The 16,546-nt window shown below is 41.7% G+C and overlaps 1 protein-coding gene across 3 annotated transcripts in view; it reads left to right on the top strand.

Moving 5' to 3' along the window:
* IGSF11 (immunoglobulin superfamily member 11) overlaps positions 1-4,527 on the top strand; it is a 139,223-nt gene extending 134,696 nt beyond the window's left edge. For 2 of the 3 annotated variants that reach the window (XM_005891237.3, XM_070369830.1), the window contains 3 exons: positions 543-665; positions 1,711-1,861; positions 3,285-4,527. In XM_005891237.3, the coding sequence (XP_005891299.2) occupies positions 543-665; positions 1,711-1,861; positions 3,285-3,744 (734 nt within the window). In that variant the 3' untranslated portion in view covers positions 3,745-4,527. The remainder of the gene's footprint in view (positions 1-542; positions 666-1,710; positions 1,862-3,284) is intronic. The other variant, XM_005891238.3, reaches the window with a different exon arrangement.
* The last annotated feature ends 12,019 nt before the right edge of the window (positions 4,528-16,546 follow it).

Here is a 16,546-nt window from a genome sequence, read left to right as displayed (position 1 = left end):
TAAAATTCAGTATTTATGATCGTAGATTCTCTAAAATGGGCATTAGCCAACATTTCCTCAAGGAAGGCTGCTCACCTTTAGGACCTCACATTAATTTGCAGATTAGGCTGTGAGACTGCCCTTATTTTGGACAGTCCTCTGTAGCTCTTCCTGGTGGCTCAGCTATTAAAGAATCTGCCTGCAATGTGGGAGACCTAGGCTCGATCTCTGGATTGGGAAGATCCCCTGGAGGAGGGCATGACACCCCACTCCATTATTCTTGCCTGGAGAATCCCATGGACAGAGGAGTCTGGTGGGCAACAGTCCATGGGGTCGCAAAGAGTCGGACATGACTGAGCAACTAATTTCACTTTTTTCTGTAGCTTTAGGTCTTTAACTTTATTTTATGATTTAGTCTTTAACATTCATAAACCAAAAACTCTCTCCAGAAAAATGATATTGATAGTTCTTCACTGTTCATTTCTTTTTATAGCCTTCTGCTGATTTCTCTGGTTTCTTATTTTCTTTCCGAAATCTTCACTTGACTGTTATTTTTGTGACAGACCAGGTCCAGGGAACAGTCACTATCCGGAACATCAGCGCCCTGTCGTCTGGTTTGTACCAGTGTGTGGCTTCTAACGCCATTGGGACCAGCACCTGTCTTTTGGATCTCCAGGTCATTTCTCGTAAGTATGTGAAATTCCGATGTCCACTCTGGTTCCGAAATGCCAAGATCTTCATTAAACCAGGGAATGAAGAGTTTCACTTAATGGTACTTAGGTCATTTGAAGAGAAAAAAGAAATTGTTTTGATTTTAATCATTATTGAAAATGTTACCAAAATATATTAGTGTACTTTTCAGCCTCAGCAATAGGACTTGTTCTTTATGGTAAAATGTCTTCTCCTCAGCATCATTAGAATCAAATCAGTTCTGATTGTGTAGCGCTGGAGACATATAAAAGTTTGGAGTGACCTTCTGGTCATGGCAAGACCTTTTTGTATTTTCTTCTAATCCCTTATGTCTGCTAAAATGTTGGGTGCCCAGGTCATACCTAAGTAGTGCAGATGTTTTTTCTCTAGTTGAGAATCCTGGGTTATTTGAATTCCAGCTGCAAAAGGGAATGATCTGACTAAGAGGAGGTGCTAAGTTATCCCACTGCTTGCTGGGTTCGTTGTGGGCAGGTTAGGCAGGTAGTCAGCTTCCCGGGTAGTCAGCTTCCCAGGTGGCTCAGTGATAAAGAACCCATCTGTAGTGCAGGTGACCTGGGTTCAATCCTTGGGTTGGGAAGATCCCCTGGAGGAGGGCATGGCAGTCCTCCAGTATTCTTGCCTGGAGAATCCCATGGACAGAATAGTCTGGCGGGCCACAGTCCATAGGTTGTAGAGAGTTGGACACAACTGAAGCGACTTAGTGTGCACGCACACAGACAAGTAGTCGGGTATGGTCTTTTTCCTGCTCTGCTACAGTGGTGACTCTCCTGCAGCTGTGAGTTGTCTAATTGTTTATTCATTCAATAAATGTTTGTGAGCCTGTTGTTTTAGTCCTAGCCACTGGGGATGCAGAAAGTTAAGCAAGATTTAACTTTAGATGGATGCTGTACTGTAGGCAGTTTTGTGCATTTTAAGAAGATTCTTGGGTAGTCTTAACTATTTATGAAGTTGTATGAGCATATTCTATTTCTCTCTCTCTCTCCTTTTTTTCTTTAAATATACCTTAAATATATTTTGCAGCCCAGCCCAGGAGCATTGGACTAATAGCTGGAGCCATTGGCACTGGTGCAGTTATTATCATTTTTTGCATTGCACTAATTTTAGGGGCATTCTTTTACTGGAGAAGCAAAAATAAAGAGGAGGAGGAAGAAGAAATTCCTAATGAAATAAGGTTTGTGTGTCAGATAATTTATCCTGACATTGGCATATCCAGTGTCTGTGTTTCTATTCTATTTCTATTTGGCAGCTAAGGTTTCTTTGCTAATCTTATGACTTTAACCAAGACAGTTAAAGTGGCCAAATGGTCATTTCTTGTAAGTTACATCACTCTTTCGGACTGACTGCTCAGCTTCATTTACTGGACAGATGGGGAGCAGCGGCTAGTCTAGCGTGTGCCCAGTGAGGAGGACACAAGCAAAGAATCTCCTCATTTCCTCCCATAGCTTCAGGGTGGGTGGGGTTAGGTGGCCGCCATAGTAGAAAAATTACTTTAGAATGTGTATTTAATATTGGCATTTATCAATGATGAGATCGTAAACAAGAAAGAACACCACCTGTACAGATAGACCAAACCAATATGACTTGGTTGAAAACAATTGGAGTCAAGAATGTGAACATCGTAAGGAAAGAATGTCAAATGATATTGAGAGAAAGGTGACCCTTGGTGTATTGTGGGAATAAGGGGGTTCAGACTCAGGCTTAGATGGCATCATGTCAATATCCTTATTAAAAATGACATACACAGCTCCAGTCTATTCTGTCTTTCCTCGTGCCTCGAGGCTTTTCCTTTAGCTCCCACCCTCTTCCTGGACCATACTTCCCATCCCTCTTCATCCATCTCTACATTCTTCCATCAGCTCCAAGACTAATCCAGGCACCACATTCTCACATAAGTTGACTTAGGCCCTTGTCTTGGGTAGAAGAGCTGTCTTTTTTTTTTTTTCATATGAAACATCTAATAAAATGCCTGGTACTCAAGAAATGTTAGGTGAATTAGTATCTTAGATTAACTTAAGAACTTGTCTTAGGCTCTTATAATTTTTAAGGGTTTGGACAGATTTCATCCCAGTGTAAGATTAATGGGAAAAACCTCTCGTCAGCACACCACAGTGATTTCTCAAATACCCCAAAATGCAAATCAAGCCAAGCCTAGTAGTTTTTTGAAGTTGCTACATCCATAGGATGGTTTCTTAGCTATTTTATAGCAGCTAGCTCAGTGGATTATCTTCATGGATTATTTTCCTATTTAGAGCACTATGTGTATATATATACACACACACACACACACACGCATATATATATATTTCCACTACATTGGAAGACATAGTCTTTGGAAAATTTGATACTACTTTGTTTTCTCTTGGAGACCGAGACACTGAGGGAGAATTTTTCTTAAGCATTGTCTTAAAGGGAATGAACGTCAGCACCGAGGCCTGGTGCTTGCCTTGTTTGCTTTCCTGAGAGTGTGGTCTGTCCTGAGGGGGTGAATTTCCCAGACATGTTAGCCTGAGTATGAGAAGAAAGAGTCCTGAGCAGAAGGGTAGGGTGGACATTGGGTAAATTCTGACAACACCTTTACTTTTGTTCATTTTCAGAGAGGATGATCTTCCACCCAAATGTTCTTCTTCTGCCAAAGCATTTCACATGGAGATATCCTCCTCGGAGAACAACACACTGACCTCTTCCAATACCTACAACAGCCGCTACTGGAGCAGCAACCCCAAAGCGCACAGAAACACGGAGTCGTTCGGCCACTTCGGTGACTTGCGCCAGTCCTTTTCCCTCCACTCGGGCAACGCCAGTGTACCAGCCATCTATGCCAATGGCAGCCATCTGGCCCCAGCCCCGCATAAGACCCTGGTAGTGACAGCCAACAGAGGGTCATCACCGCCGGCTGTGTCCAGGAGCAATGGTTCCGTCAGCAGGAAGGCCCGGCCTCCGCCTGTACCGTCACTGCACACACACTCCTACACCGTCAGCCAAGCCACCCTGGAGCGCATCGGCGCTGTCCCTGTCATGGTGCCAGCCCAGAGTCGGGCCGGGTCCCTGGTATAGGACGCCGGCGGAGGGAATGTGCAGAAAAAAAAGCTAAGGATGCCCTCATTCCAGGGGGAGGGTGGGGTGGCAGAGCGCTGGGAAGGACAATTTCCTGACAATGATCCTAGTAAAAAGCACAGAGAAGGAGGCTGTGGTGTGACCTGGCCACTAAGATTTGTAAACCGAACTGGAATATTCCGGCATGAAGACACGTTCCCCTACCAGAGCGGTCTCAGGATTCCATTCAGAAAGCTGGATCTCACAGATGTGCCAAGCCAAGGAAGGAGGTGTAAAAGCAGAGTAGCACTGAAAACCCATCTGCAGTCCAGACGGGCTTGTTTTTTTAATTCACGCCTAACGTAATAATTTTTCAAGAGAATAAAGTGCCACATGGAGTTTAAATAATGAAATTATTTAAAAAGATAGGTGTCTTTAGAAAACATACTGAGCACCCCTGTACATCGTCTGGCCCCTCCCCATCCCCTTCCGCTGTCGGGGCCAGATGGCATAAATGGCGAGTATTGGTCTTCACAGGGCTGGCTCTTGTATCATAGAATCAAAACTTTTTACACCAACAAAAGTCAGTAAGGAATGGGTGAAAACTAGAAACTTCTTGGAGAAGCCCCGTCATATTTATTTATTTATCTCTTCCTGGACCATGAATTTCATATTTGGAGTACTGCTATATTGACAGATTATTGCCTGTCTATGTTTTTCTGGGGTCTGTTGTAGGTCCATGACAATTACTGTTCCTTATTTCCTGGGAAAATATTTTTAAAAAGAAAACTGTTGTTTTTTTTTTTTTAAAGAAAATAAGTGAGAGGCTTTGGGTTAGGAAGGTAAAGACTACTGTTAACACCATGTTCATTGAAAATATGTGGATTGAACCCGGCAGGAGGCCCTTCATGAAAGACCTAGGTCATGCAGGTGTGTGGCAAGGAATTCCTGGCAGCCTGTCAGAGCAGGGCCGTCCAGGTCTCCCTTGCTGTCACACCAGGTCGCTCTTAATGAGGGCAGCACCCCATGCGCTTTGTACTGTGGGAGGTAACTTTCCTTGTTTGACAAGTCGAGGTTTCTAGGTTGTTAAAGGGAGGGCAGGAGTTGGCTTTGTCCTCGTTTTTTTTTTTGTTTGTTTCTATAATGATTAGATTTGCAAAAGAGATAAGACTGAGACAAAAGGACTGTCTTCAGATATGTTCCTGGGAGGCTCTGCCCTGTACTTGTCACAGCTCAGGGTTGCAATTTTGCCCAAATGCGTTTTACACCACTGTAAAGAGACTCTCTGTGGTCAGTTACCCAGCCTGGGAGCCCACCAGGTGATCCGCAGACTCTCCACACTGTGTGCTCTGTAGACCTGGCCATGCTTGTGTTGGTGACAGTCTCGCCTTAACCACACTTTAAGCAACACACAAAAATGGTTTCATCCCAGATTTGTCTCCTAAATTTTTTATGATTCTGACCCTGTGATTCGATCAGGTTATCTTTTCTTTCCCTGTTACTGTCTTTCATTCTGTCATCCCACTATGCTTTTTGCCCTCTTTTCCTGCAAGAACAGTCGTCACAGGAAGTGGCCTCCTGGTTTTCAGACTTATTTGAATAATGGAAACCAACAGCTGCCGCGTACATTATTTTTCCAAGAGGGCTAAGCTCTGAACCTAGCCACTGCAACCATCCCAATATTGATGAAAAGCTGAATTTACTTCAGCATTACTTATATTTTCCATTTGATGGTTCTTGACTTTGTAAAAATTTAAATAAATGAATGTCTATAATTTTTATAAAGAAAAGTGAAAATACCAATGACAAAAAGATGATACTGTCAGATGTTGTTTCAAAAGCATTTATCTTGCATTTCTTTATTCTTTCTAATTATCTAAAATTCAATAAAATTTTATTCATATAAAAAGTTGTTTTTACTTATATGCTAATGATGCATGATTTTGTATTTAGTGTACTCTTGACGTTATAAGCATTTTTCCATTCTGTTAAATTTTAATGAGCATATAGTATTCCAAAAATTACTTAGTTCCACTCTTTTTTTTTTTCCCCTGGCTGTGCTGGATCTTTGCTGCTGCATGGGCTTTCCTCTAATTTCGGAGTGTGGGGGCTACTCTCTATTTTGGGTGTGCAGGCTTCTCGTTGCTGTGGCTTCTCTTGTTGCAGAGTGCGGGCCCTGGGGTGCACAGGCTTCAGTAGTTGTGACACATGGGCTCAGTAGTTGGGGCTCCCAGCTCTAGAGCACAGCCTCAGCAGTTGGGCTGCACTGGCTTCGTTGCTCTGGGGCATGTGGGATCTTCTTGGACCAGGGATTGAACCTGTGCCTCCTGCATTAGCAGACAGATTCTTTACCACCAAGCCACTAGGCAAGCCCAGCTCAATTCTTTATCATTAGAAGTCTGACACTGAATCAATGGACATGAATTTGAGAAAACTCTGGGAGATGGTGAAAGAAAGAGGAGCCTGGTGTGCTGCAGTCATTGGGGTCACAAAGGGTCGGACATGACTTAGTGACTGATCAACAACTCTTATACTGTTATTGTATTTGAAGGAAGTTTCTTAATAGACAGCACATTGGTTGGATCATATTTTTGTATCTGCAAATACCTGTCTTTTTATTGGGGTATTTACACCATTTACATTTAAGGTAATTGTTGATATATTTAGGGATTAAAGCTGCTATTTTTTCCCCTCCTTTTTTCTCCTCTATTTCCTATTATTTGCTTCTCTTTTCTTACCTTCTTGTGGATTACTTGAATAATTTTTAGGATTTCTTCTCTATATTTTAGTGTTTTTGAGTATATCACTTTGTATAATTTTTACAGTGTTTATTCTAGGAATTACAATAAGCATATATAACATCACAATCTACTTGTATCAGCATTTTACCACTTCCAGTGAAGTGTGAACACTGATTCCACATATATCCCTTTTCTGTCCCCACTTTTAAATATCTTTTTCTTGATCATAAGATGGTGTATGATTTTTATTTAAATCATCAAACACAATTTAAAAACTCATGAGAAGTTCATTGTGTATACTCATGAATGTACTTTTTCATTTTTCTTTCTTTTTTTCCTCTTGGTCCAATATTCCTTTTTAAAAATCATTCTTTTTTCTGTTTAAAGACCTCCTGTCAGCCAATTTGTAAGGGTAGGTCTGCAAGCAACAAATTCTGTTAGTTTTCTTTTGTCCAAAAAATGCCTTTATTTCCCTTTCATTCCTCACTGGGTGTAGAATTCATGGTTGACAGTTCTGTTCTTTCTACCCTTGAAAAATCTGGAAAGTATTCAGCCATTATTTCCTAAAATACTCTTTGAGCCCCACTGTCTCTCTCAGATCTTTCCGAGACTCTGATGATGAATCTTTTGTTTCACAGGTTCCGAAGGCCCTCTTCGTTTTTTCAGTCTATTTTCTCTCTGTTGTTCAGAGTAAATCCTCCTGAGCTGTCTTCAGGTTTACTGATTTCTGTCCTCTATTGTCTCCACTCTTTTGTCGAGCCCAGCCAGCAAGTTTTTTAGTTACTGTACTTTATTTTTTAGTTTAATAACTTACATTTGATTCCTTTTTAAAAGAAAATTTAATTATTTAAATTTCAATCTATATTACATTGAGATATAATTTACGCAACAAAGTTCACTTATCTAAAGTATACAGTTCAGTAGTTTTTAGTGTGTTTACAGAATTGCACAAACATCACCCAAATCTAATTTTAGTGCAGTTTTCATCACTCCCAAAAGAACCTGTAGCCACTGAGTCACTTCTTATTCCGCACCACCTTCAGCCCCAGGCAACCACTGATTTACTTTCTGTCTCAACAGATTTGCCTACTCTGGAGATTTCATATAAATGATGTCATACAGTATGTGTATATATGTGACTGACTGAATTTACTTAATATGTTTTCCATTCATCCACATTGTAGCATGTATTATAATTTCATTCCTTTTTTTTTTTTACAAGATTTTCTGGTTTTTCAGTTAGTTTCAAGAGAATTCATAATTGCTTATTGAAGAATTATTGAAATATTTTTATTATGAATGTGTTAAAAAAATCTTGTCAGATAATTCCAACCTCTGATTCATCTTGATGTTGGCATTTATTGATCATCTTTTCTCATTCAAGTTGTGATTTTCCTGGTTCTTGGGGTAGTGTGTGATTTTTTTTCTTGAACAATTTTGGATATTACGAGATTCTAGAACCTCTTTTTACTATTTTATTTTTTAGCAGCCATTCTCTCTGTTGAGGTGTGGCACCAGAGCCAGATGAGTGTATGTGTTATCTGCTGGGCCCCACATCAGTGAGAGTGGAGTGTTGACAGGGTCTCTCTGCAGATGGATGGGGTAGAAGGATGCTCCCCCCCAGTCCGCATGGACTTCAAGTGGGAGTGTAAGCTCAGCTCCTGCTGGGCCAGCTGGCACCCCGGAAGGAGTCCGAGTGCTGACTCCACTTGTTGCCTCAGGGCGGCAACAGAAACTCAGCTCTGCCCTGTGTTCACCAGTGGAGGAGGAGGGGCCAGGAGTGCTCCTCACTCTGCCTCACCATGGTGGATGGGGTGGGGACTGCCCTTCCCTGCTGGGCCGGCTGAAACTGGGAGGGAAGGGGGCCGGGAGGGGGAAGTGGAGTGTCAAGTAACCTGTTTGGTATCATCTGGTTTCACCTTGTTGGTGCTAGGTGTGAATGTAGGCTCCGCTTCCCGACTCAGGTCCTGTGAGTTGTCTTCCCACTTCACAGTACTGCTGTGCTTGTATGTTGTGGTATGTCCAGGTTTTTTTCATTGTAAGAGGGAAAATGTATCTTACAGTAGGACTTATAATGGGGCTACTCCATCTTGGCTGGAACCAGCAATCCTAGAACTTTACTTTTTAAAATAATCAGCAGTTAAACACATCTTATGGGCTTCCCTGGTGGCTCAGAGGTTAAAGCGTCTGCCTGGAATGCGGGAGACCTGGTTCGATCCCTGGGTCGGGAAGATCCCCTGGAGAAGGAAATGGCAACCCACTCCAGTATTCTTGCCTGGAGAATCCCATGGACGCAGGAGCCTGATGGCCTACAGTCCACTGGGTCGCAGAGTCAGACACGCCTGAGTGACTTCACTTTCACTTTTAAACACATCTTATAGTACTCTACTGTTTGATACCTTTAAGGATTCTCAATTGTATCATAAATAAAATTCTTACTCCTCGGCGTGACTCATCCCATTCATTCCACTAGTGGTTCACTATCTTTCCACTCTCAATGTCTGCTAGTCTTCTACATGCAAATTTTGCTCCGGATCTGTTTATCTTTTCTTGAATTTGCTTGTTCTTTTCTTTTTTTTTTTCCCTACTCCCTTTTTTCCTACATCGTCCACCTGCCTACATGCTGAATCACTTCAGTAGTGTCTGACTCTGTGTGACCTCATGGACTGTTGCCTGCCAGACTCCTCTGTCCATGGGATTCTCCAGGCAACAATACTGGAGTGGGTTGCCATGCCCTCCTCCAGAGGATCTTCCTGACCCAGGGATCGAACCCATGTCTTAGTCTCCTGCATTGACAGGCAGGTTCTTTACTACTAGTGCCATCTGGGAAGCCCCCATCTTCCACTTGTCCCCACCCAAATCTTCCTGAACCACAAGTACAAATACTCTGCGTTCCATTAAAAAACCCTTTTTCAGTCTTGTGAGAAGTGCTACTACTTCTCACTGTCCATATAGCATTTACTACTCATGAGGGAATTATCATGGTCTGTATTACATTCCTGTTTTTGTATGCATATAATCATGTGTTTGCATATAAGATTGAACTCCTCTGCTAGACTACAACTTGAGTTATGCCAGAATCAGTTTTTATCCCTTACTGAGTTCTAAACACTGTTCTAGGTGTTGGAGGTAAAAGAGAAAATCAGTGACCCCAGCTGTCCTTGAGAAGCTCATATTACAGGAGGAATCAGACCTATAAGCAAATAATTACAGTTAGTATCATAATTATATGACTATATATATATACACACACACACACACACACACAATTTTAAGCAGACAGGAGGATTTCTTCTGTCTTCTGCAGAAGAGGATTTCTTCTAGATCTTGGTTGTGGTCACAACACTTAGCACATTGCTTTGCTCAGAGAAAGTACTTGAAGGATATGCTAACTTGATGAAACCAAACATGTAGGATTGGTCTCTTAATCTCAGGTGTTAAAAGTAGTAGTCAAGATTCAGTAAACTCCTTAAGTAATGGTGCATCAGAGTCATTAACCCAAGGGGCAAATGATTTTATCACTTTCCTTGGTGGTATTTGCTGTTACACTAGGGATGCAGTATTCTTTGCAAAAGCTGTAGAGCTAACGTAATAAATATGTTGACTAGGAAGAAACCCATGTAAATTAGCTATGAAGTGTTTTACATAATAATAATAGCTGTTACTTGTTTTGTGCTTTCTACATGGCTGGCACTTTTTAAAATGCATGCACGCATTAATTCATTTCCCCTTATCACAGTCCTATGTAAAAGATAACCATCACTTATATTTTACAGTTCCAGAAGCTGAGGCTATGAGAGGTTAAGCAGTTTGGCCAAACTCGTCAGTAATCTGCCAGGAACGCATGTCTGGAGGAGAGATCTGGGGTCCTAACTGTTTTGCCTTCTAAGGGCCCTCTTTCAGAGAGCCATCTAACTTGTGTTTAGTAAAATAATAGTCTTACAGTAAAATATGGAGAGGTGAATGCAATGCAGACTTGTAAATTTTATGTATATATAGTTATTCATAGCTTTTCCTCACAGCTCCCTTGTGAATAAGGTATTCATCCCTATTTTAAGTAAAGGCAGGGTACAAAATTCTGACTTAATCATAAGACATTAATGATAGAGACAAAAGTATTAAAGCAGTAAGTGTGAGTGCCTGCTGTGTATTTAACACTGTGAATTCAGTTGATATCTAATTTTGGCAGGTTGGATAACTAGATAATTTAGACTAAAAATATTCCACTGAAGCTACATTTCTATACCATCCATCAATGCTCCCTATGTTCATCAGATTTACAGATTCATATTTTGGGCTTGAACAAATCTTACGTCTGTGTATAAGTACATGGATGCCTTGTAGTTGTCCATTTAATAGGACAAATTAAAAAATTCTTGAAGGCTCAAATTCTATAAAATAGAGATAAGAGTAGCTACTCCAGGTGGCATGAGTGGTAAAGAACCACCTGCCAATGCAGGAGACATTAGAGACATGGGTTCTATCCTTGGGTTGGGAAGATCCCTAATTAACCCAATCTAACACACACACACACACTCATTGAGTATTTACTACAGCCAGACACTATGCTGTTCACTTTACATCCATTATTTCATCAGTCTTCACAATCTTAAAGGTGCGTGCTGAATCACTTCAGTCGTGTCTGACTCTTCGTGACTCCGTGGACTGTAGACCTCCGGGCTCCTCTGTCCATGGGATTTTCCAGGCAGGAATACTGGAGTGGGTAACTGTTCCCTTCTCCAGGCATTTTTCCCGACCCAGGGATCGAACCTATGTCTCCTTGCATTGCAGGCAGATTCTTTACTGTTTGAGCCACCAGTGAAGCCCAAACACTCAATATTAGCCATTTTTAGTAGTAGTTCAGAGAAGGCGATGGCCGCCCACTCCTGTACTCTTGCCTGGAAAATCCCGTGGACTGAGGAGCCTGGTAGGCTGCAGTCCATGGGGTCGCTGAGAGTCAGACACGACTGAGCAACTTACCTTTCACTTTTCACTTTCATGCATTGGAGAAGGAAATGGCAACCCACTCCAGTGTTCTTGCCTGGAGAATCCCAGGGACGGGGGAGTCTGGTGGGCTGCCGTCTATGGGGTTGCACAGAGTTGGACACGACTGCAGTGACTTAGCAGCAGCAGCAGCAGTAGTAGTTCAGAAGTTTAAGTTTCCAGGTGATAGTTAGGTCTTTTACCTACTTTTACTTGGAATACCTACTCAGTATTCCAACTCTTCTTGCCAGAGGTGCTATTTGAGTGCTGGTGCATATAAGCTAGCCCTTTGAGATTCTTTTTAAGAGAAAGGAAAAGACTCGACAGTTTAATAAATGCTTGTTTCCTAGTTTCCCACATTTTATTAGAAAATAGTAGATCTATATTCTGGTTACCATCAATTTTAAATCACCGAGAAGAATTAAAAGGGAGGGTGGGGAAACAACATTTATAGAGCACCAACTGTATGCCACAGAGCATGCTAATCACTTTGTGTGCATCCTATTTAGTCATCACAACATATTTACATGTTCAGTGTTATTCTAATCATACAGATGAGGAAACCAAGGCTCTGGGTTAAGTAATTTGCTCAAGGTCACAAAGCCAGTAAGTTGTAGAGCCCACAGTATTGCTCATGTATTTTCATAGACTGTTCCTTTATTAAGATAGCTGATAAATGTTAAAGTCTTGGCATTGTCTCAAATTTGACATGGCATAGACAGGACTCTGAATTCCTTTTAATCATTCTTTGTCCAGGTGTTTTTTAATGGTTGGGAGTTCCATCTCTGACCTTCTAGAAATTATTTTTCTCTACAGAGTCAAGTTTTTGAGTCTTCCTTTTTAACTCATATTCACTAGGGAGTTCCACAGCCTTTTACTTTTTTTTTTCATTGGTCTCCTAGTGTATTTGCATTTTACGTAATATATTGATCCCCTCACCACCTTTACTCTCCACAGAGCTGTTATGAGAGGAAGATGATTTGAGGAAATTCTCTTAGAGGAGAAGTTTTGAGGGGGGACAAAGTGTCCTTAAAGGTGTTAGGGGCGCATGTAGTTTCCCTGGTTCTGTCTTGTTGCAGCAAAGATTCGAAGTGATGGATGGACTAATGTTATAGCTCAGTTTTATTTGGCAAACAAAGGAAAATACATCTTCAAGGCATGAGGGCAGGCCGACCCAAAAGCTGAGGAGAGAAGAGAAGCCCCCAGCTCAATTTTGTGTCCTCTTTTTATATGTGCTTTTCCCCTCCCCATGAGCCTGCCCTATGTAAACTGGGCTAGCCAGGAGGCTGTTTGTTTTACCTGAGGTTCTCACTCTGGTCCTTGGACTTTCCTTTGTTCTATTTTTTCGAGCTTTTTCCTTTCTTTGTCCTTTAGCCACTGCCATTGTGTACTCCTTTTTCCTATTCTAACTACCTAACAAAGGCACTGGGTGAATTTGGTAGAAATTGCTAACCGTTCATATTGATTATGCTGGACCCTGAGTTTCATCACTTTCTAACTGAATTTAGGTAAAGTTATTTAGTCTTTCTAGCCTTATCTTCATCTTTAAATTGAGGATCATTATGGTTCTGAGGATTTGATTAGATAATGCATGTAAAATGGCATAGTCAACAAGTTGGAGCTGTTGATGTTTTATGTAAGTCATTTATTTGTAAGTCATCTATTTGAATTTTATAAGGAAGGGGAGAAAAGTTCCAGTGGAGAGACTTCAGAAGATCTGAGTCTCATGTACAACCAGCTCGTCATGCTCCATCTTCTCCATTTCCCTTTTCCCAATCATCAAGTGGCTAGGCCACGTCCACCCCTCTAACTTCACAGAGCCATTCCTTTATGATGATATTGGTAGAGGCTGTCTTTTCCAAGCTGCAGTCCCTTTAGTGTTGACATGACAACTGCAAATGCCCAGAGAGTTTAAGGCAATGAGAGAATTGGACCAGATGGGTGATAGTGGCTGGAGACCTCAGCCAGCCTGGAGCCTGGCTCTGTGCCCACAGTTTAGCAGCTACTCAGCCCCCACCGAGACTTGCCAGGAGACCCCAAGGCCCAGGGTGGTCAAATCTCTGGAATCTTCAAGAGAAGCGGAAGTACTGATTTGTTTATCTCCTAAATCGTGTAAGTTGGCAGTGAAGTATTTAGACAGTTAAACCTTCTTCAAGTTAACTATGCATGTCTGTGGGCGTTAGTTGGCCTGTGGTCCAATATTTAGGATCTCTCTCACAAGAACAAACCATTTCTAGTAGCTCCATGAATTAAGTAGCCCCAGGGTACTTAGTAGCAGCGCTGGGACCAAGATTCAAATGGTAGGCAACAGGCTCTTAATTGCTGGGTTTTCTTGTGTGTAGTGCTTTGTGATATTGATGCTTCCAGAGAAGGAGAAATGTGCCTTTGTGATCATTTTTAAATTAAGAGAAAAATTTGAATGATTTAGATCAGCACACCCCTCTCCCCAGTTCTTAAAAAATCTGGGCTTCACACTTGGAAAGGAGGGGACACAGCTGATGTGGGTATCTGACTTCTTGGGCTAGGTTCTTCTGAAATAAGTTGAACTGAAAGCCCCCATTGTGTAAACTCCCAGCCCCCCTGCCCCCAGTGAGAAGTCATGAGCAAGTCTTGAGTCTCCACATCTCCAGAGGCCAATGGAGGAAAACTCTTCATTAACAATGCATTGATTTGTGACTGCACTTTTATAAAAAGAACAGCTTTAATAGAGGCCTCTGCAGCCTTTTTTTTTTTGAAGTGCAGTGTGTTGGATTACTTGCAAAGCACTGAAGAGGAATTAACTTTTAGATGGGTACAAGGAATCTTCCGATGTGTTGCTAGCACTTTTTTTTTTTTCAATTGAGTATATAGGTGAAAAGAATGTTACATTTCAGGGAGGATTATCAGGAAAGAGAATTTCTTCTCAGTTGATGAAACACAGCCCAAAGAGGGGAAAATCTTTCACCTAGCTCTGACTTTAATTATTCCATATGATGAAAAAAGTTCCTCCGTTTCTGCCTGAAAAAGAAAGTGAAAACTTGTCATTTTAGTCTTGCACTAGAAAATTTATAAATATGTTTAAGAGAGGAAAACAGAGCTAGGTAGAAATGTTCATCAGACAAGAGGAGGACTGGAGCCTTAGTCACTCCTGTCCAGAAAAAGGAAATGACTTATCAAGAGTTTACATGTGCCAGACACAGTCCATACATTTTCTTATTTGTTCTCACTTTGAATCCATGAGGTAAGTATTATTTTCCCCAAGGTGTTAGAAGAGGCAGTCATCCTGATTTTTCTCCGCCTCCTGTCTCCCTTCTCTACCCCCAGACACTAGGTGGCTTCAGGAAGAAGCTTGGGTGTGGCAATCTATTGGAGAGTAGGCAAGAGGGAGAAGGGAAAGTGGAAGATTTTTCCTATAAATCTGATAGCATAGTAAATGCCTGGTTTCATTTCACCTGTTTATTCAGGAGGGCTGCAGGAGACTGTGAGGGAGCTATTCCTCCCAGCCCCCAACCTGCCCTTTGCCACCTCCACTGCCTCCATAGAAGCCTAGGCTGGGAACTCGGCATTTCAAGATCCTTCTCCTCCTCTTTTTCCCAGCTGCCTTTCCTTTAGCTTCTGTTTTTCCACTTATTCACTTGGACTCTCATGATGCTCTTTAGCTGGGCTTCCAGCCTTCAATTTGTCCACTTCCAATCCACTCTCTACACTGTTGCTGGTTGGAAATGTGATATAACACTTCTGCTTATTACACTCCTTAAATAGCCTCTCATTGCCTACAGAAAGAGATTGAACAAAAAGTGAAAGATGGTAGATCTCATGAAGGACCAATGAATTACCCCAGTATTACTGGGGGCGAGTCAGGCATCTGCAGCTTTTAAAGCTACACAGGAGATTAAACTGTGCATCCTTGTTAAGATCCAGGGACCCAGAGTGTCTAGGCCCTTGGCATGGCACACAGGCCCTCTGTGCCCTTGCCCTTGCTCAGCTCTTCAACCTCACTCCTCACCGTAACCTCTACCTTACCTTATGCTCCTGTCATACCAAGATGCCTCATACCTCACAATTCACCCTGCAGAGTCACCCTTCCCTGTTCTGCCCCCCACTGCTCCGTTCTTCTATCTTGAATGCTCTTCTTTTCTTCTCTGCTCCTTGGGGGCAAACTCATCCTTAACCTCAGCTCAGGAATCACTTCTCAGCAGAAATGAGGACTCTCTCTTTTGGATGTCCATTGTACATTTCACATCCATCTGCAGCACCAGCACGTTCATTTCTTCCAATGTCTGCCATACCTAAGGCAGATTTCTTCCAATGTCTGCCACCCCTATGGTAGATTTCTTCCAATGTCTGCCACCCCTATGGTAGATTTCTTCCAATGTCTGCCACCCCTATGGTAGATTTCTTCCAATGTCTGCCACCCCTATGGTAGATTTCTTCCAATGTCTGCCACCCCTATGGCAGATTTCTTCCAATGTCTGCCACCCCTATGGTAGATTTCTTCCAATGTCTGCCACCCCTATGGTAGATTTCTTCCAATGTCTGCCACCCCTATGGTAGATTTCTTCCAATGTCTGCCACCCCTATGGTAGATTTCTTCCAATGTCTGCCACCCCTATGGTAGATTTGCAGCACCTTTGCTTTTGAGTACTCAGCCCATAATGTTTATGGCTAATAAATGTTTACTAAAAAAAAGAAACTAGTTTATAGTTACTTTGACTCCACATAGGACTCCAGGACTGTAAGTCATAGGCTCTTCTGTTCTGCTTCCTGCAAGAAACTATGGCAAAGAAATATTAGGTAAATTGTGGATGCAATAAAGTACTCTATCTCTTATCTATGGCCCCAGAGAACCATCCCAGTGCACACATGCTTAAAAAATATTAAAATCAGGCTGTATGGATAACTGGTAACTTGTTTTTTAATCACTTATATTAATCTATTCTTATTCAGTGGTTTTTAAGAAATATTTATATAGCTAAATAGTATTCCATTATAGTGTCATCACATTTTTAATCTAGTATTTCTCAGATTGTAGCTCACAACTCATTAATAGGTTAGGTGAGTTGCAGTCAATACTTTAAAAATGAAATTGAGTGTATTGTATGTAGTAAGGACATGTATTG

The sequence above is a fragment of the Bos mutus genome, chromosome 1, assembly GCF_027580195.1.
Source record: "Bos mutus isolate GX-2022 chromosome 1, NWIPB_WYAK_1.1, whole genome shotgun sequence".
In the NCBI taxonomy this organism is placed as follows: Eukaryota; Metazoa; Chordata; class Mammalia; order Artiodactyla; family Bovidae; genus Bos; species Bos mutus.
The sequence above is the reverse complement of the archived record's forward strand: the minus strand, read 5'-3'. Positions and strand labels throughout refer to the sequence as shown.